A 20,661-nucleotide genomic window follows, 5' to 3' on the forward strand; every position below is an offset into this window, starting at 1 on the left:
ACAGAGAGAAATGGAGAGAGGAGGGGGACACAGAGAATGGGAGAGAAAGATAGACACCTGCAAACCTGCTTCACCGCCTGTGAAGCAATTTCCCTGCAGGTGGGGAGCCGGGGGCTTGAACCGGGATCCTTATGCCGGTCCTTGTGCTTTGCGCCACCTGCGCTTAACCACTGTGCTACCGCTCAACTCCCTACCCTGAATATTTTCTAAGAATCAACTGAGTTAGAGGCCAAAATGAAGACTCCCTGGAACTGTTCCTAGAGATTTTCATTCTGTAGGTTTGGAGCAGGGACTTGGCAAGCTGCAGTTTAGCAAGTCTCCCAAGTGATTACAAAGAAGACCAGTTCATGGCCCACACAGTTGGTTAACACTTGGACTTGAACTTGATGTGTCTCTGTTCTCTGGTCTTGACCAAATGACTGGACTAGAGGATTCTACACTTGATCTTAGCCAAAAGGCCGAGAAGCGATGGACTAGAGGATTCTAAGGAGTCCGGTCACCTGTTCCCAGTGACTGGGGTAGTTAGTAAAAGCCACCCCACTAATACATCTGATGATATTCCATTTAACAACAAAAGTTAACATGACTTAGGTCTCCCTCAAAATGTATGAACTTTAATATTCAGCTTCTAAGTGCTGAGTTACTTTGTTTCTTTCTCTCTCTCTCTTTCTTTCTTTCTTTTTTGCCTCCAGGTTTATTGCTGGAACTGGGTACCTGCACTACTACCAATCCACTGCTCCTGGAGGCTATTTTTTCCCTTTTGTTGACCTTTTTGTTATTGCTGTTGTTGGATAGGACAGAGAGAAATTGAGAGAGGAGGGAAGACAGAGGAGGGGAGAGAAAGATAGACACCTGCAGACCTGCTTCACTACTTGTGAAGCAACCCTCCTATGCAGGTCTGTGCGCTTTATGCCATGAGCCCTTAACCTGCTGCACTACCATCCGCCCCCCACCCAAATTTTTTATTATCTTTATTTATTTATTGGATAGAGACAGTCAGAAATTGAGAGGAAGTGTGAGAGAGAGAAAGAGACACCTGCAGCACGTCTTCACCACGTGTGAAGCTTTCCCCCTACAAGTGGGAAGCAGGGGCTCAAACCTGGGTAACATGTGCACTCAACCAGGTGTGCCACCACCTGGCCCTGAGTTAATTGGTTTCTCCTCAAGAACCTGAGGTCATCCACACTTGAAGATAACCAGCTAACTACGCACACTCAAGTCAGTGTATGTGTGCATATCATCTGGCTGAGTGTGTATGTGAATATGCTTGTGTCGTAATATCTACACTTGTATAAGTTTCTGTAGGTACACGTGGTTAACAGACCCTGATTTTAGCTGTGGCAAATTTTTAGAGGCTAATTCATAAAGTGGGTCACATTTTCCATGGAAATGATGTTATCAGATGGACTTTCATTTCTGACCGAGGATTCTTCCACAAATAAAATATAGATACTATAAACAGCTCATCATAAGTGAATATAACAAAATTATAACAGACACTTTAAATACCTCTACAAACATCTAAAGCTTTAAAACAATGTCTTAAGAACTATAAAAGGATATAAACATTAAACATGCTGTCTTTTTAAATCTTTTATTTATTTATTTTCCCTTTTGTTGCCCTTGTTTTTTATTGTTGTTGTAGTTATTATTGTTGTTGTTATTGATGTCATCATTATTAGGACAGAGAGAAATGGAGAGAGGAGGGAAAGACAGAGAGGGGGAGAGAAAGACAGACACCTGCAGACCTGCTTCACCGCCTGTAAAGCGACTCCCGCTGGTCCTTGCGCTTCATGCCACCTGCGCTTAACCCGCTGCACTACCACACGACTCCAACCATCACCTAAAACCAGAGCTCAGCTATATTCTAATACATACGCTATAAAAACATTAAATATCTGATTAAATTTTAGAAACCTTAGATTTCACTGAAGATTTGGGAGGGTGGGTGATTTAAATTGTCCCAATCTTTTTTTTTTTTTAAGGTATTCAGGGAAATTGATCTAATGTATTTTTTCCCTTTGAGGCAGACATGTTTGTTAGTGCCTCCATTTTATAAGCCTCTTTCTCCTCATTGTGGTTTCCTCTCCTCTTCCTCCCAACTTTCCATTAATGTTACATAATGATGAACGACTGACCATGAGAATGATAATTATGGAACCACCATATTGCCAGCACGCAACCTGTCCTAGTCAAAGATGGCTGCTCTAGGATTACACCGTAATCATTTTTTTTAAAGTATTTTTTCTTGTTTTGTTTGTTTGCTTTTTGATAGAAACAGAGAAGTGAGGGACAGATCGCAAGAGGCTATATATAGCACTGAAGTTTCCTTCACTGTGGTGGGAGCCAGGCTGGAACTTGGGTCACACACACGGCAAAACATTGCACCACCCAAGTGAGCTATGCTGCTGGCCCAAGTTTTTTTTTTTTTTTTAATTCCCTTTTGTCTTATTGTTGTCTTGTTGTTGTAGTTATTGTTGTTGTTATTGATGTTGTTGTTGGATAGGACAGAGAGAAATGGAAACAGGAGGGGAAGACAGAGAGGGGGAGAGAAAAACAGACACCTGCAGACCTGTCTTACCACCTGTGAAGTGACTCCCTGCAGGTGGGGAGCTGGGAGCTTGAACCGGGAACCTTATACTGGTCCTTGCGCTTTGCACCACATGTGCTTAACCCACTGCGCTACTGCCCGACTCCCAAGTTTTTGTTTCTGAAGTAGCTATCTTAGTGTGAGCGATTGTCTTAGTTTACTTGCATGTTCCAAATGATTAGTGATGTTGAGAATTTTTTTTCATGTGCTTATTGTCCATTTGTATATTTTCTTTAGAGAAATGTCTATTTAAGTCTTTAGTTCAGTTTGTAAGAGTTGTGTGGTTTTTGTTTGTTTGTTTTGTTTTGTTTTTGCCCTTGAAGTGTAGAAAATCTTTACATATTCTGAATATTAACCTGGTATCCGCTAATATGATTTGCGAATCTTTTCCCATTCTATGTTTTGTCACAGTAACTACACCCTCAGGCCTTTCTCCTGTTCATTCAGATAGTAACTGTGTGCCTATGTGGGAAAGACATTGTGAGTCTGAACAAAATGGGGCCATTGTACTTGACTGCCATGGCTTTTGAACACTTTCCAACACTTTGGAAACTTTTTTTAATTACTAGATTTCTGAAGATATAAAAAGAAATTTAACTGACTATTTCAGCTCAAATAACTGAGAAGTGAAATCTTAGTGCTAAATAGGTGTAAAGAACTTTGGAACAGTGAAACATGGAACTAGAAGGGGTCACTGAAGGGGTCACCGAACACACACACTCACACACACACACACAATGCAAAATGCAAAAACCTCCAACAAGACTTCTGGCATCTAATCTACATGTGTACAAAAGAAAAAAAAGAGTAGAAGAAGAAGAGGAGGAGAAGGAAGTGGCAGCCCCACTTATCTTGGAAAAAATGTGAGGGTTATGTCTTTTTATAGCTGTTTCCACCAGCTGGTAAAGGTTGTGAGGCCTGATTCCTGGGGTACCAGACCCTTGATGAATCTTAACATTCTTTTCTGACCAACGTATAATAAATCTTGTCTTATCCAGCCAGGTACATTCCATCTCTGCCTGAGTGCTGTTAGTTGGGCCTCAGGCTGACCACCATGAACCAAAACTTAAAAGCTACTGTTTTAGTTTCTTCTTACCACTCTTCTGGAAGATTTCTTCACTGTGGAGCACTCCCTTGCTTGGCAAGTTAACCCGTTCGTCTTCTTGATCCCTCTCAGATGGTCTTTATTTTGCACTTCAGGTGGAGTCCACACTCTCACAAAAAGACACAGAATCTGCACACTGGATGATGTGCAGTTAATTTGAATTTACCAAGAGTTACACATGCTCATCCAGGCAGGGCTGCTACCAGATCTCTTCCTGCATCCCACAGGGAATTCAGATACATGCCAACTCGTTTCCAAACAGAGATCTTAACTTGGCCATCTTACAAGTAACATACAGATAAATATTTAACGGGTGCAAGGTGGTGGCACAGCGGATTAAGCGCACACAGTGCAAAGCGCAAGGACCAGCGTAAGGATCCCAGTTCGAGCCCCCGGCTCCCCACATGTGGGGAGGGGGGTCGCTTCATAGGTGGTGAAGCAGGTCTGCAGGTATCTTTCACTCTCCCTCTCTGTCTTCCCCTCCTCTCTCCATTTCTCTCTGTCCTATCCAACAACAATAACAACTACTAACAACAATAATGATAAAGGCGATGATAAACAACAAGGGCAACAAAAGAGGGGAAAATAGCCTCTAGGAGCAGTGGATTTGGAGTGCAGGCACTGAGCCCCAGGGATTACCCTGGAGCCAAAAAAACAAACAAACAAAGAAAAACCAGGTAAATATTTAACATTCACAGCATATTTTCCTTCCTAAGGTTCACATTGCTTAGAAACCACATATGCAGGCTCTGCTACAACTATTCAGTTTCATCTTAGATCTCCTTTGCAGCTAATAGTCGCTGGCACATTGCGCACCTGTGCGCGCACGCACACGCGCACACACACTTTTCTCTGAAGTAAAAAATAATAATAATAAAAAAAATCAAAATGCCAAGGTATTAAAGTAAATGCGTATCACTGCTCAGTGAAGTTACAGACAGGAAATTGAGTCCCATTACAATATCCTCTAAAGAACAGCTTGTTGCTTTAACTTCTACCAAGTCTCCCCAGTAGACAACTTCTTCCCCTCTCCAGCAGCAGTTCAAAGGTCACAGCACTATTCCAGGGTTTTTCTTCTCTCAAAGTCCCAAAAGGACAGATAAATAAGCCACACCCCACGACCCCCATCATTTGACCAACCAGAGAAAAATGAATCTTAAATTAGGAGCCCCCCCCCCCCTCCGTGGAACACTCACTATTCGTGCTCCAACAGTCCCCACTTCCCTTTTCAGATCCCCTGACGGTAATCACAGCAATGAGGCAGCCTCACTTGGAGCGACTGTTTCCCAGCCGCCTGAGGTCTGGCGTGGGCAGACTCTGCTAGGCGCCTCTGGCTTAGCCTGGCTGATTTTATTTCCAATTATGAGTTATGGGAAATATAGGAAGAGGATGGGGCAGTTAAGACAATGATGTGGAGGTGTGCCCTGCCCCATGAGGGAAATCATGGCTTGTGGTGGTGGATTGAATGTCCCCTCCAAGGTTTTCTAGGAAGTTCATCTTCCTAGTTGAAAGCCCAGGCCTCTTCCACTAGCTTCTTCTAGTGGGATTAGCCTTAGAGGGTCACTACTTCCGTCTCTGAGGTGAACTCCCACTAGACACAAAGAAGGGCATCTGCTTAGGGGGAGAGAGAACAGTTTTCTCCACTTTGCATGATATGCATGCTTACTCAGGCAAGGAAGGTTGGGGTTGAAGCAAGGGCAGACAGCATAATGGTTATGCATAGTGACTCTCTTGCGGGAGCTGGGCAGTAGCGCAGAGGGTTAAGCTGGCATAAGGATCCCATTTCGAGCCCCCAGCTCCCCACCTGCAGGAGGGTCATGACACTGGCGGTGAAGCAGGTCTATAGGTGTCTATTTTTCTCTTCCCCTGCTCTCCCCATTTCTCTCTGTCCTATTCAACAACAACGAGAGCAATGACAACTATAACGATAACAACAAGGGTAACAAAATGGGAAAAATGGCCTCCAGGAGCAGTGGATTTGTAGTGCAGGCACTGAACCACAGCAATAACCCTGGAGGCATAAAAATAAGAGACTCTCTTGCCTGAGGCTCCAATTCAGTCCCCCTATCACCATAAATCAGAGCTGAGCAGTGCTCTGGTAAAAAAAAAAAAAAAAAAAAGGAAGGTTGGGGTTCAGGATTTGTTTACTTACTTTTTTTTTTTTTAATTTAGTTTAACCAGAACACTGCTCAGCTCTGGCATGTAGTGGTGCTGAGAACTGAAACTGGAACATAGGCACGTAAGTCTTCCCGCACGTAAGTCTTCCCGCATTACCATTTTGTTAGCTCTCCAGTCCCAGCGGCCCAAATTTTCATCCTTTATTTCTTAGAGACAGAGAAGGCTCAAGAAAACAGGAAGAGAGGAGAGAGGGTGAGAGAAAGGGAAAGGAGAGACATCACAGCACCATTCCACCACCCATGGAGCCCTCTCAGGTTCCCCCCATGGATCTCCCAGATGGTGCCAGAGCTCAAACCCAGGGCCTCATGTACATCAAGATGGGCTCTACTGTGTGTGTGTTCTCTCCTGACTCCTAGATTGCAGAGGAGTTTGGGTTTTAGCAATACAATTTCTTTTGAGTGTGTGTGCATATGTAATTCTGTGTGCATATTTGAATGCAAACTTCAAATCAATTGAGTCCTACTTTCTTCAGCTTTGCATTAAAAATAATAATGAAAGCATTTTCATCTCCCCCCCCCCTCTCTTTTGTTAGGCTACTGCTCAGCTCTGGTTTATGGTGATGGTACTGGGGATTGAACCTGGGAGGTCAGAGTCTCAAGCAAAAATGTTGCTTCGCACAACCACTATGCTATCTCCCCAGTTCACTGAAAGCATCTTTATAAGAGGAAACAAATGACTCTTATCTTGAGCATGATCCTCAGGACTCTTTTCTCTTAATTTCCTTCCAATAATGTGTTCCAGACATTCTTAAGGGCAGTGTGGTTGTGAGCCTTTGTTTTCTCAGTCATCTTGTTTCTCTTTCTTTTCTTCCTTCCCTTCCTTTCTTCCTTCCTTCCTTCCTTCCTTCCTTCCTTCCTTCCTTCCTTCCTTCCTTTCTTTCTTTCTTTCTTTCTTTCTTTCTTTCTTGCCTCCAGGGTTATCACTGGGGCTTGGTGCCTGAACCACAAATCCACTGCTCCTGGAGGCTATTTTTCCCATTTTTGTTGCCCTTGCTGTTGTTGTTATTATTGTTGTCGCCATTGATGTTGTTGTTGTTGTTGTTGGATAGGACAGAGAGAAATTGAGAGGGGAGGGGAAGACAGAGAGGGGGAGAGAAAGACAGACACCTGCAGACCCACTTTGCCACCTGAGAAGTGACTCCCCTGCAGGTGGGGAGCCAGGGGCTCAAACTGGTATTCTTACGCAGGTCCTGTGCTTTGCTCCTTGCTGCACTACTGCTTGGCCTTACCTTGTTTCCTGTTTCTTGTAGGACAAATCTCTTCCTTGGTCCTTTTATGAAGTTTCAACTGCTAAAACTGAGAATCTAGTATAGAATTAGTCAAGAGGATGGATGACAGGGTTAGTTTTAGTGGAGGAATTAATAGTAAAAAGTCACCCAAAAGGCTCCACCCAGGACCAAAGCTGGTGTCAAGGTGGAGAGGTATAAATGGGGCTCCCACTCGGGTAGGATTTGGAGAGTTGCTGAGTAGTAAGTGAATGGCTTCTTGTCCTTTGCATTTCGTCTGTTCTATTTAACTACATTCTATACTCTAGGTCTTGTGGATTTAACTCTCAAACAAAAAGCAGAAAGGTCCCTGTTGAAGATTATACTTTTACCCCATCTTTCTCCTGCTCTAAATAGACTATTTTTAAAAAATTATCTTTATTTATGTATTGGGTGGACATAGACAGAAATCGAGAGGTGAAGAGGAGATAAAGTGGGAGAGAGAGAGACACCTGCAGATCTGCTTCACCACTTGAAAATCTTTCCCCCTGCAGATGGGGACTGGGGGCTTGAACCTGGGTCTTTGTGCACTGTAACATGTGTGTTCAACCAGCGGCATCACCACATGGCTCCCAAAGAGACTTATCTTAATATCTCTCAAGGTTTCTCCTTTGTTGTCAAGAACTTTGTATTTCTCCCTATTATCTAGAATAATGTATTAACTAATATGTAGGGATGATAAGGCTATTGTCTATTGGAAAGACGTCAGCCTGAATACAATTGTATTTGTAGGGGCAATTAGTTATATGAGTATGTTAGCATTTTCTTAGTTGATGGGAAGGGAGATGGATCTGAGCTTTGCTTTGCCTTTTTTTTTTTTTCTTTTCCTCCAGGGTTATTGCTGGGCTTGGTGCCTGCACCATGAATCCACCACTCCTGGAGGCCATTTTTTCCCCCTTTTGTTGCCCTTGTTGTAGCCTCGTTGTGGCTATTATTATTACCATTGTTGATGTTGTTCGTTGTTGGATAGGACAGAGAGAAATGGAGAGAGGAGGGGAAGACAGAGAGGGGGAGAGAAAGATAGACACCTGCTTCACCCCCTGTGAAGTGACTCCCCTGCAGGTGGGGAGCCGGGGGCTCGAACTGGGATCCTTACGCTGGTCCCTGCGCTTTGTGCCACATGCACTTAACCCACTGCGCCACCGCCCGACCCCCTGCTTTGACTTTTTTTTGAGGGGGTGGTGTGTGTGTGAATCTGGGACTTCATGCACAATGTCACTACTCCTAGATGAGTTTTTCATTCAGAAAAATGCCACAGCACCAGAGCCTCCCCCAGTGCCCTGCTTCACAAATATGCCAAGGCATGTGCTCTGCCTAGTGAGCTGACTTTTCAACTGTGCTCCATCACTATACATGGTGCCAGGGATTGAACCCCGGACCACATGCATACAAGGTATGTGCTCTACTGCTGAGCCACATCAGGGGCTCTCTCTACACCTTAGTCTTCTGTGTGATGGAAAAAGGTCACAAAATAAATACCTTACGATGACACACAATAAATTCTTTCATTTGAAATTCTAGCTGATCCACTGAAAACTTTTTTCTCAAATTAATTTTCTGAGCCAAGTTAAATTGCTCATGTAAAATCAAATCTAAAACTATCAGGAACCTGATCCTATAGTCATATTTTAACGATAAAATCTAAGAGAACTGATGACAAGCAACTGAAAAGCTGGTTGGATATCAAAATACATAAAGTCGAATGAGCAAAGGAGAAGATGAGTAAAGATAAATGAAAAGAAGTGACTGGATGGTGGCACACCTGGTTAAATACATGTATTACCATGAACAAGGACTTGGGTTCTAGTCCCTGGTCCCCACCTACAGGGGAGAAGCTTCACAAGCAGTAAAGCAGTGCTGCAGCTATCTCTCTGTCTCTCTCCTTTTCTGTCTCCTCTCCCTCTCAATTTTTCTCTGTTCTATAAATAAACAAAGTTTAAAAAATTTTAAGAAGGGGCTGAATGGTGGCTCACATAATAAACCACACATATTACCATGTGAGAGGATCCATTTTCAAGCCCTGGGTCCCCATCTATAGGGAAGGAAGCTTCATGAGTAGAGGATCAGCACTGTAGGTGTTTCTTTCTCTCTGTCTCTCTCTCCCTCTCTCTCTCTCTCCCTCTCTGTCTCCCCTGCCATTTATCTTCTAATATATATATATACATATATATATATATATATATATATATTCACTAAAAATGGTCAGTCTATGCAACCACCAAGCCCCAGCAATAACCCTGGTGGCAAAATAAATAAATAAGAATGACAGAAAGACTATTTGGGAAGTAAGGTTAAAATGAAGGAATTAGGGAAAGTGAGCCATTTACTGATGCTGGCCACATGATGACAATTAAATCATCTGCATGGGGGCAGCAGTGCTTATACAGCTTTGAGACACACACTTTCTTGAAGGTACTAGTTTAACATCAAGGGGAGAAGCGGACTTGGAGAAAAGATGCAAATCTCAATTGTGGAGGGCAGCAGGAAGGAGAGTTACTACTTTCTTGGGCATCGCCTCAGCTCATATGCACTTGTAGATCATCACACAAAACCTTGACATCACTCTCACGCACAGCAGCATATCAGCCCCCAGAGGAAGAAGGGAAACTATTTTTTCTCTTGCATATTGATTTTTTAATTTTATTTATTTAATTTGATAGGACAGAGAGAGATTGAGAGGGAAGCAATTTAGAGAGGAAGAGAGAGATGCCTGCAACACTGCTTCACTGTTTGGGAAGTCTTTATTTCCACTGCAGGTGGAGACCAGGCTTGAAACCCAGTCCCTGCGCACTGTAATATGTCCACCCAACCAGGTGCAACACCTCCCATATCAGCTGCAGCCAGGAATTCACCACTAAAAGAAACCCACAGGCAAATTCTGCAGCAGTCATCTTTCCATTGGGCAAGCTTAAGCTTTGAACTAGTTTCTGGAAATGGATTTTTATATCTTCTCCCTAACCTTCCACGGTGGGTTTTCCTGTTCTTCCATCTTGATCAGGGAGTCCCAGGCCTCCTGCCAAATCCACAAGACAGAACATCTTGAACTCTACAAGGTCTGGAGCCACAGGTCTGGGGTTGGGGTGTGGGTGGTGGCTTAATGTGTGTGGTTCTGAAGCAGCAATACCACTGTCTGGTTTTGGGATTTACAGACTAGCCTGACTAGGTCTCCTCACTGCAAGTCAGGGCACCAGGGGCATCTCTGCCTTTCCTCCTCCTCACGCCCAGCTAGGCCCTCTCATCACCCCCTGACATGGGGCCCACTTATACTTTTTGTAGCCACTCTTGCCGTGATTTTGAGCCCTGTCCATGTTGACGCTTCTTCCCTCTCTGCTCTCAGACATGCCACTGGTTGGGTCCCTCACTTTATTTTGGGCTTAGCTCAAATGTTCCTTCCCAGAGAGACCTTCCTTGTCAACAAAACTGTTAAAAAGTGATCATCACTCTCAAAATTCTACAAATCTGTCCAGAGCAGTCTTCCATGCCCTAATCAAGCGCAAACACATCTCTAAGAAGTCATACCCTGTTGTTTTCTCCGGGCTGGCTTCACGAGAGGAGACAGACGACCAGGGACTCCTGGCTGGGTTGTACGCAGTATCTCTTTATTCATGCAGGACACAGCGCAATCTATACCAAGCTAAGCTAAACTAAACTAAAAACTACAAACAATCTTGTCCTAATAAATATACTAGCCCAGTAGGGTGGGAACAGGATGTGATGCAGAGAGGGTGGAGAGAAAAGTGACTGGTGAAAATTAGGGTATGACAAGGAGAGGGGGCGGAGCAGGTGAGATTTCTACCACTAAACCACCAATGCCCTGGAGGGAAGGTGGTGCTTGTTAACAGAGGTTATGTAAATAGAATACAGTGTTATGTAAATAGAATGCAGGGGGGATTAAACCAAATGAAACAGAAGAGGTTTTTAAAGCATACTAACAATACCCAGGGGGGTGGGTGGTAGCACACATGGCACAAAGCACAAGGACCAGCTTGAGGATCTCGGTTCGAGCCCCTACTCTCTACCTGCAGGGGCATTGCTTCCTAAGCAGTGAAGCAGGTCTGCAGGTGTCTATCTTTCTCTCCCCCTCTCTGCTTTCCCCTCCTCTCTCCATTTCTCTCTGTCCTACCAACACAGCAATAACAACAACAAAATGGGGGAAAAAATAGCCTCCAGGAGCAGTGGATTTGTAGTGCAGGCACCAAGCCCCAATGGTAACTCCGGAGGCAAAAGAAGAAGGAGGAGAAGGAGAAGGAAAAGGAGGAGGAGGAGGAGGAGGAGAAGGAGAAAAAGTCATACCCACTTGGGCCAGGGAGAGGGCATAATGGCTATACAAAAAGGTTTTCATGCTGGGAGTATGGATTGACCTGTCAACACCCATGTTCATCAGGGAAGCAATTACATTAGCCAGACCTTCCACGTTCTGCATCCCACAATGACCTTGGGTCCATACTCCCAGAGGGATAAAAAATGGGAAAACTATCAAGGGAGGGGATGGGATACAGAATTCTGGTGGTGGGAATTGTGTGGAGTTGTACCCTTCTTATCCTATGGTTTTTGTCAGAGTTTCCTTTTTATAAATAAAATTTTTAAAAAAGACAAAAAAAAAAAAAAAAAAGGCTTTCATGTCCAAGACACCACGGGTTCAATTCCCAGCACTATCATAAGCCAGAGCTGAGGCCTGCTTTGGTCTCTATCTCTCTGCATCTCTCTCCTTAAAACAAGTAATTTAAAAAAAAAAATGAATATCCACATCTCTTGCCAGATACTTCTCTTGTTGCTCATTAATCATAAACCAACTCTCTGACAGTGGGCAGTGACACACTCAGTTGAGCGTACATGTTACAGTGTGTGAGGACCTGGGTTCAAGCTCTCTGTCCTCACCTACAGGGGAAAGCTTCACAAGCAGTGAAACAGTGCTATAGCTGTCTCTCTCCCTATCTTCCCCTTCCCTCTCAATTGATGTTTCTATCCAATAAGTAAATAAAATGTGGGGGCCAGGTGATAGCGCAGTGGGTTAAGCACACATAGTGTGAAGCGCAAGGACCAGCATAAGGATCCTGGTTCTAGCCTCTGCCTCCCCACCTTCGCAGGCGGTGAAGCAGGTCTGCAGGTGTCTATGTTTCTCTCTTCCTCTCTATCTTCCCCTCCTCTATCCATTTCTCTCTGCCCTATCCAACAACAAGAGCAGCAGCAATGGTAACAATAATAATAACAAGGGCAACAAAATGGTCTCCAGGAGCAGTGTATTCATAGTGCAGGCACCGAGTCCTAGCAATAACCCTGGAGGCAAATAAATAAATAAATAAATAAATAAAATGTGTAAGGGTGGAGGAGATGGCATAATGGTTATGCAAACAGACTCCTATGCCTGTGCCGATCCCTGTTGGGGTGCCAGATGCCGGGCTAGCTTTGCAGGCGGGAGACAGACAACCAAGGACTCATGGCTGAGCTGGGAACGCAGTTCAATCTTTATTGATAAGCAGAAATGCAGTGCAATCTATCTAATCTCTATTCATTAGAAAATCCTGTCCTTTATATCTCCTGAGGTGGAAGTGTTAGATCAGAAGAGGAAATACGTAGGATAGGGGGTGGGGAGAAGGAAAAAGCTTGAACCAGTGGGGATTAAACAGTGGAAAACAGATGTGACTAAGAGAGGAGGTGGAGTGGAAAAAGAGCTCAAACCAGTGGGGATTAAACCAGTGTGGGTTTAATGTTTACAAAACAATGATTTTGTAAACAGACCACAGCGTTAAGCAATGCAAGCGAACCTAACTGATGATCAAAACAGAAGGGGTCTTAGAAGCAGAATTAGAAACAGACCAACATGCCTGAGGCATCAAAAGTCCAGGTTCGATCCCCCACACCACCAGAAGCCAGAGCTGAGCAGTATTCTGGTTTTAAAAAACTAAAATAAAATAGGCCTGGAGAGACAGCATAATGGCTATGCAAAAGATTCTCATGTCTGAGCCTCCACGCACCTAGGTTTAATTCTTAGCACCACCATATGTCAGAGTTGAGCAGTACTCTGGTATTTCTATGTGTCTCTCTCATTAAAATAAAATAAAATAAAACAAAATAAAATAGAATAGGAGTCAGCAATAGTGCAGCGGGTTAAGCGCATGTGGTGCGAAGCGCAAGGACCGGCCTAAAGATCCTGGTTCGAGCTCCCGGCTCCCCACCTGCAGGGGAGTCGCTTCACAGGTGGTGAAGCAGGTCTGCAGGTGTCTGTCTTTCTCTCCCCCTCCCTGTCTTCCCCTCCTCTCTCCATTTCTCTCTGTCCTACCCAACAACAACAATAATAACTCCAACATAAAACAATAAGGGCAACAAAAGGGAATAAAAAATATTTTTTAAAAAAAGAATGGTAGATGTGTGGGCTGTATGTGGGTGCAAGCAGCAGCACACAAACACACATGTTACTATGCACAAGGAACTGGATTCAAGCCCCTGGTCCCCACTTGCAGGGGGGAAACTTCACAGTATGAAGACATGTTGTGGGTGTCTTTCTTTCTTTCTTTCTTTCTTTCTTTCTTTCTTTCTCCTTCTCTCTCTCTCCCCCCTTCCCTCTCAATTTCTCTCTATATATATCAACAAAAAGAAAGAAAGAAAATGACTACCAGAAGCTGTGGATTCTTCATGCAGGCACCAAGCCCCAGAGAGAACCCTGGTGGCTCTGAAAAAACAAAAATTGTGGAAATGGTAACTTTTAAGTCATGCATATTGTACCACGATAAAATGTGATTTTTGAATTTCTAACAATAGTAAAATGTTCAGTGTGGGGGTAGAAATAGAATAAAATCCTTTTTTTCCCATAGTTTTCTATAAAAAAAATCACTGTGAATTTATGTATAAAAGGGGGGGAAAAGGATCAGAGAGGTATTCCAAAACTCAAAATGCTTATACACATTATCACTAGATAAGATTTTCTTTTAGATGGGTGATTTCCTTCCTCATACCTTTGTGCATTTTCGAAGTGCTCTAAGTAGATGCGTAAAATATTTTATAACTAGAAGATACAATTTTTATAAAGATTTATTTATTTGATGAGAGAGAGAGGTCAGCGCACTGCTCAGTCATAATGCAGTTTCAAGTATCAAACCCAGAGCCTGATGTATTCAAGCCTGCGTTCTCAGCAGGTGCTACTCGACAGTCACTGAAATAAACCTTAATAGCTCATCTGCACACTCTTACCCTACTTTACTATAATAATGGCCCATGGATGCATCGATGAATGAATGGAGAGAAAATCAGTCACCCAGAATAAAAACTAGGCGCACTGTTGTCCTCTGTCTGTAATAGCCCTTGTCCTGTCAGCCACTGACTGCCTACAGAAAGGTTTTTTTTTTTTTTTCTAGATGAAGGCATATAGAAAGAAATGAAGACTGATATATGTTTAAGTTAGTCACCTGAAAGATAGTGGAGCAGGCTGAGGTTGTGGAAAGAAAAGGAAAGAAAGAAAGAAAGAAAGAAAGAAAGGAAGGAAGGAAGGAAGGAAGGAAGGAAGGAAGGAAGAAAGAAAGAAAGAAAGAAAGAAAGAAAGAAAGAAAGAAAGAAAGAAAGAAAGAAAGAAACGAAGGAAGGAAGGAAGGAAGGAAAAAAGAAGACTTCCACAGACAAAAAACGTAGCAACCTCCAAATCCTGGAAGGCAGTCAAGTGGAAGGAAGCCTCCCAGCCATTCATTCATTCAATAGAAATCTGCTAACTCTCTTCCCTGTGCCAAAGGCCCAGGTAACCACCAAGAGAAGGCACAAAGTATCAAGAATTTGACTCTGGAGGGAATACAGAAGATAGGTGAGAAGTCCGCAAAGCCAGACTCGAATGCTTTCTAAAGAAAGACCTTCCACAATAGGATTTCCAAACCACATTTTACAAAACCTTAGAGCTACATGGATACATTTGTTTATGTTACAGGAAAGAAGAGGTTCTGGGACCAAATAGTTTTTAAAAATCTTGAGATAAACTGGATTCTCTTTTTTAAAACTGCAGCATAAGATTTCTCAAAATTTTACATGTACTCCTGCATACTGCAATTCTTCTAAAGAGCAATATATTTCCATTTTTGTAAACCTTTTGAACCAACAGGACATTTTCTGCAGACCTAGAATTCCACAGCTTCAGCTCCTCTCTTCATAATGAGAACATTCACCTTTAGAACAGGTGGTCTCAAGCATGCATGCAGACGTGCTGGGCCACCTGCCCCTAAGCCACCTAAGGAGCACATAGAACAGATGCCCTGTTGCCCTTTCTGAATCATTCATTTCAATCCGGGTCTCTCAGAGCCTCACCAACCCCTCCCCCCATGCAATCTTACTGCAAGTTTCTGCACTCAGATCTTTTTTTTGTCCTTGTTTTGAACACGGCCTTAATGAACCATGTTTAGTATTTCTGTTTCTCAAGGCAAATTCTTCCCCCAAAGACACCTGGGTCCACCTGGGTAAAGGTCCCCCTGATTCAACCCTTCCATCTAGGCCTCTCTATTCACAGAAGAGGGCGAAATCTAAGCTGGTTCTAGCATCAGGGGTTCATCAGTGGAGAGAGCTTGGGCTTTCTGATGCAGAAAGTTCTTCCCTGGTTCGTTCATTTATTCATTCATTCATTCATTCATTCATTCATTCATTCATTCATTCATCCCTACTGTTTCAGCAGATTTTGTAACGTTCTATTGCTAGATACTATTTGATTTCACTTTAGGGATCAAACCCAGAGTTTCATGTACATAAAGCTTGTGCTTTACCACTAAGTAAATACTCTCAGTACCTAGCTATTCCTCTGATGGCATCATCTTAACAATTTTTATGCAGAGGATAGACACTCCACCAGGCAACTGTAAAATCTTTCTATTTTTACTTATTTACTTTTGGATAGAGACAGAGAGAAATTGAAAAGGGAGGGGGAGCTAGAGAGGGAAAGAGACTGAGAGACACCAACAGCCCTGCTTCACCATTTGTGAAGCTGTCCCCCTGCAGGTGGGGTCAGGGGTTTGAATCCAGGGCCTTGCACACTGTAATGTGTATACTTAACCAGGTGCGCCACTACCTGGCCCTCTCAATTGGAAAATCTTTCACATGAACAGATAAAGTCACTCATCCAAGGGCCACTAGGCTACATTCTACCCTCCAAGCCTGCGGTGACCTGGAAGGCTTGCTTGAAATTCTTAGGGGGTTGAAGGTAGAGAAACTATTGTGAATTTACATCTAGAGGCCTGTCCTCAAAGCCCCTCCCACTTCATCATCTTACCTTGTAACTTGGGTTCTCATTCCAAAATCCAATGACCTCATTGATTGCAGCACCTCAATGCAGCCCATGTACTGGAAGAAGGGGAGAGAGAAAGGAAAAAAAAAAAGAAGAAGAAGTGGGGGAAATCACATTAAGATGTCTCATAGGTTCAGAGTAATTTTATGGGAAACACTTTAAATCAGCTTCTGATATCAAGCTGCATCTGCACACTTGGCCTCCCATTGGTATTTCTGACCATTAATGGACACATTTCTCTAGTTTCAGTTCCGTTATAAAACGTTAGCAATAGCCAAACTGTGCTCTCAGAAAGGCAGGTAGCAGTGATGAATGTGAGCTTAGTGGTTTGGAAGTGTGGGCTTGGGGCCAGACCTTGTAGATCTGAATCGTGGCTCTGCCAAGGTGCTATAGAACTCCAGCATATTACTGGACTTCTCTGCATCTCAGTTTTGCCACTGACAAACTGGAGATACAATTAGGATATTGTGGGAGCTCAAATATTTCATACATGCGTTTTGAAGTCACTTTATTAGAGGCAAATGATTAACGTGACCAGTTGCTGTCATGTGCGTTCAATTAGCTCCCTGTGTTAAGTGTCTATAGACCTACATCCATCATAGACGGGCATCTGCCTCTTCCCTGGTGCACTGCGTCCTCAACCACCGCTGTCCCCCTTAATACATTTTATTTATTTTACTTTAACGAGAAAGAGAGAGAGAGAGAGATATGATACAAAGAAACAGACAGATAATAGACCACAGCTCAGCCCTGGCTTATGGTGCTATGGGGGTGTGTGGGGGGTTGTTTGAACTAAGGGCTTTGAAGCCACAGGTATTGACAGTCCTTTTGCATAACCATTATGCTGTCTCAAACCCTTTCAGCTTCCTCCTTTCTCCCCTCTTAGTTTTTACTTTTTAATTTTTTGGTATTTTCTTTATTTATTGGATAAAGACAGCCAGGCATTGAGAGGGGAGGGGATGATAGGGAAAGAGACAGAGAAACACCTGCAGCCCTGCTTCACGATTCATGAAGCTTCCCTCCCTGCAGGTGGGGACTGGGGGCTTGAACCCAGGTCCTTGTGTATTGTAGTGTACACTAAGCCAGGTGTGCCACCACCTGGACCCCTTTCTCCCCTCTTTAGAGTCCTTGGCTTTGCTGCAATAGACCACAGCTAGTGTAAGCTTCACTCTGTATTTTTCCTTTCTTTTTTTTTTTTTAAGTTCCATCTATGAGTGAGTTCATATATGCACACAGGCATTTTTTAAATAGAGTCAGGTGGTGGAGACAGAGAGGGGGGGGAGAGGGAGAGAGAGAGAGAGAGAGAGAAAGAGAGATGCAACAGCACTGAATCATCCTTCAACACAGTGAGGGCCAGGTTTGAACCTGGGTTGTACACATGGCAAAACAGCACACTACACAAGTGAGCTAATTCACCAGCCCTTCACACAGTAGTTTTAAGAGAAGTTGTTGGCATGTACACATGCTCAGGTATTAAGGGAAAAGTAAAAATGATTCAGAAAACATAAGAACTTCAAGTATGAAAGAAGCAGAAAGGAAGTAAAGAAAAAGAAATTCTAAGAACATACTGTAAGCATATAAATACAAGTTACAGAATTTAGGAGTTGAATATGCTCCTTTTTTTCTCTCTCTCTTTTTTTTTTTCAAGAGAATGTTTTTTGTGTTGTTTTGCCTTTTAGGCTTTATTTACTTATGAGGGGAAGTTAGAGAACCAGAGCATTATTCTGGCATAAATCTGAGCAAATCTGAAATGCGTCACGAATTTGAGTGTCAAAAGAGGACGCACGATTAGAAGGGGAATAAAAGTCATTCCTACATCCGGAATTAGGAAATCCAGCCTGAGCGTGTGTGTGTGTGTGTGTGTGTGTGTGTGTGTGTGTGTGTGTGTGTGTGTGTGTCTGTCTGTCTGTCTGTCTAGAGAAGCCCTGAGTCAGTGCTGTGTGAAGGTGGGTAGTGGAGAGGGAAGCAGTAAGAATGCTTCCGCAGAGCGGAGGGAAGCAATGCCAGCCCACACTCCAGGAGCAGCAGTGGTGGCAATCGGAAGGAGGGGACCGACTCCAGTGACATTACGGAAATAGACACTACAGGATTCGGCAGTTGATTTGATCTCCAGAGGAGCTGAGAAGGATGAGTCAAGGATGACTCAGGCGTTTCCAGCTTGGGGGGGGGGGGAGCAGAGGAAGCAAGTGACTCCATGAACAGACACAGGAAACCCGGGAAGGGGGGCTGTTTGGAGATCAGGGGCTGCAAGGCTCTGCTGAGGGAGGTAAAATTCACAAGCTGGACACCACAAAAGAGACGTTGGATTGTGGAGAGGAATTAAGATCAGGGGTGCAGACTGTGGAGTGTTCTGGGTTGCTCTGCCAGGTGAGGCCAGGGGGAGAGATTGCTGAGCAGAGAGAGTTGCTCTGAGGATAAGCTCTGGAAAGTTCAGCCTGATTGAAAGTGATCTGGGAGCCCCTTGGAATTGATAAGCTTCCTGTTTCACTTTCCTCTGGAAGCCTTCCAGCTGTCTTCCTCAGAAGTGGTGAAAGGGCTGTGGAAAGAGGGAGGTGGGGGGGGGGGGCTCACTGGGTTAAGTTCACACAGTACTAAGCACAAGGAGCCAGGTTGGAGTCTCACCCCCCAACTCCCCACCTGCAGGGAGGACACCTCACACTTGGTGAAGCAGGTCTGCAGACGTCTATCTTTCTCTCTCCCTATCTCCCCCTCCTCTCTCAATTTGTCTGTGTCCTATCCATAAAATAGGAAAAAAATGGCTGACAACAGCAGTGGATTTGTAGTGCAGGCACAGAGCCCCAGTGATAACCATAGAAGCAAAAAAAAAAAAAAAAAAGAAAAAAAAAGAAAAAAGGCAGGAGGGGAAGGGGCACCCAGATACTTCTCATAGATCTCCCCTCCCTAGGGCAAGCTGGTCCACCAGGTGTTGCTTACTGTCTCATGGGGGTGGGGTGGGGGTGGGGGTGGGGTGGTAGCTGGATGAGTCACCTGGCACTGGAGGTCACTCCCCTCCTGGGGTCTCTAGTAGTGAGAGCAACATCACTGAATAGTTCATTCTGTCCCAGTGACAGTCAACTGCCCCAAACCCAAGTGCTTCAGGGCAGTTAAGTGAGGTCTACAGACTTCTGAAGTTCATTAAGTCCTACGGCTTGTTAGGAATGTAAAGCTCACTTGTCACCATGCACAAGTATCTGGATTTGACCCCCTGCTACCCACCTGCAGGGACGGAAGTTTCAAGAGCAGTGAAAACAGTGTTGTAGGTGTCTCTCTTTCTCTGTCCCTCTCTACCCCCCCCACTCCCCTCTCAGTCCTAACAAATAAATACATTAGATTTAAAAAAAAAGTTAAAATAAAAAAAAAGGAAAGGAAAGCAAACCTAGGTAGAAACCCCCTTTCAGAACTGTCCAGAGAGGGTCTGACAAGTCTCTTCTCAGGGACACCCAGGAGCACCCAGTGGTGGAATCTGGGTTATCAGTGATCAGGAGAGAGTGACAGGAAGAGAAGAACCCTCCTGCCCCCAACCACCACCAACACCAACACCAGGTTTTGTACTTGGCAGCAAGCAAGTCATGTGCTTCCTTCTAAAGCAGGCCCAGGCAATGCTTCCAACCTCCTTTTCCTCACTGACACCTCTGTTTTGTCTCACGTACCCATGTGTTAGCAACAGCACCCATGAACCCTTCTGCCTGCCTCACAGAGATGAACTAACTCCAAGTTCTGAAGAACGAATCAGGGCCTTCTGAACTGGTCATGGGAGAGAACACAACTGCTCTTGTTCCCTGGGCAAGAACTGGGCAAGTTATTGTCCTGCCAACAGGGTCACTTAAATGTACAAAGAGAGGAAGGGAAGGAGGAGGAGGAGATGGAGAAAGCTGACTAGTCTCCCCATGAGGGGAAGTGGGGGCAGACTGAAGAAACATGAATCATGGCCTGAGGTGATCAGGACGGTGTGAAAGGAGGAAGGGATGCTTGGTTTTCCCAAGTGCCCCAAAGTCCAGAAAAGTCTTAGGTTTCTGACTGACTCACAGAGTCTGTTTTATTCAGAAACTACCACTAGGAGGCAGTAGGCAGAAGGAAGAGCAGAAAAATGGCCATCCACTTCTTGGCTTGGGTGTCAGATAGCCTCTCCCCCATGCTAATGGTTGAATGGTGAGTCCTGAGAAGTTTAGTTTGTCCATGGAGGTATGAACTGGGGATGACAATATCTCTCATTCATTTAATAAATACAGATCAGCATGAGACATGGCCTCTGTTCTCAGGAAAGCCAGCCCTAA

The 20,661-nt window shown here is 44.1% G+C and overlaps 1 protein-coding gene across 2 annotated transcripts in view; it reads right to left on the reverse strand.

Annotated features, from left to right (window-relative positions):
• Positions 1 to 20,661, reverse strand: part of SHC4 (SHC adaptor protein 4) — a 151,171-nt gene that overhangs the window by 89,409 nt on the left and 41,101 nt on the right. For both annotated transcript variants that reach the window (XM_060174627.1, XM_060174626.1), the window contains exon 2: positions 16,373 to 16,443. In XM_060174627.1, the coding sequence (XP_060030610.1) occupies positions 16,373 to 16,443 (71 nt within the window). The remainder of the gene's footprint in view (positions 1 to 16,372; positions 16,444 to 20,661) is intronic.

This window comes from Erinaceus europaeus, chromosome 16 (assembly GCF_950295315.1).
Source record: "Erinaceus europaeus chromosome 16, mEriEur2.1, whole genome shotgun sequence".
NCBI lineage: Eukaryota > Metazoa > Chordata > Mammalia > Eulipotyphla > Erinaceidae > Erinaceus > Erinaceus europaeus.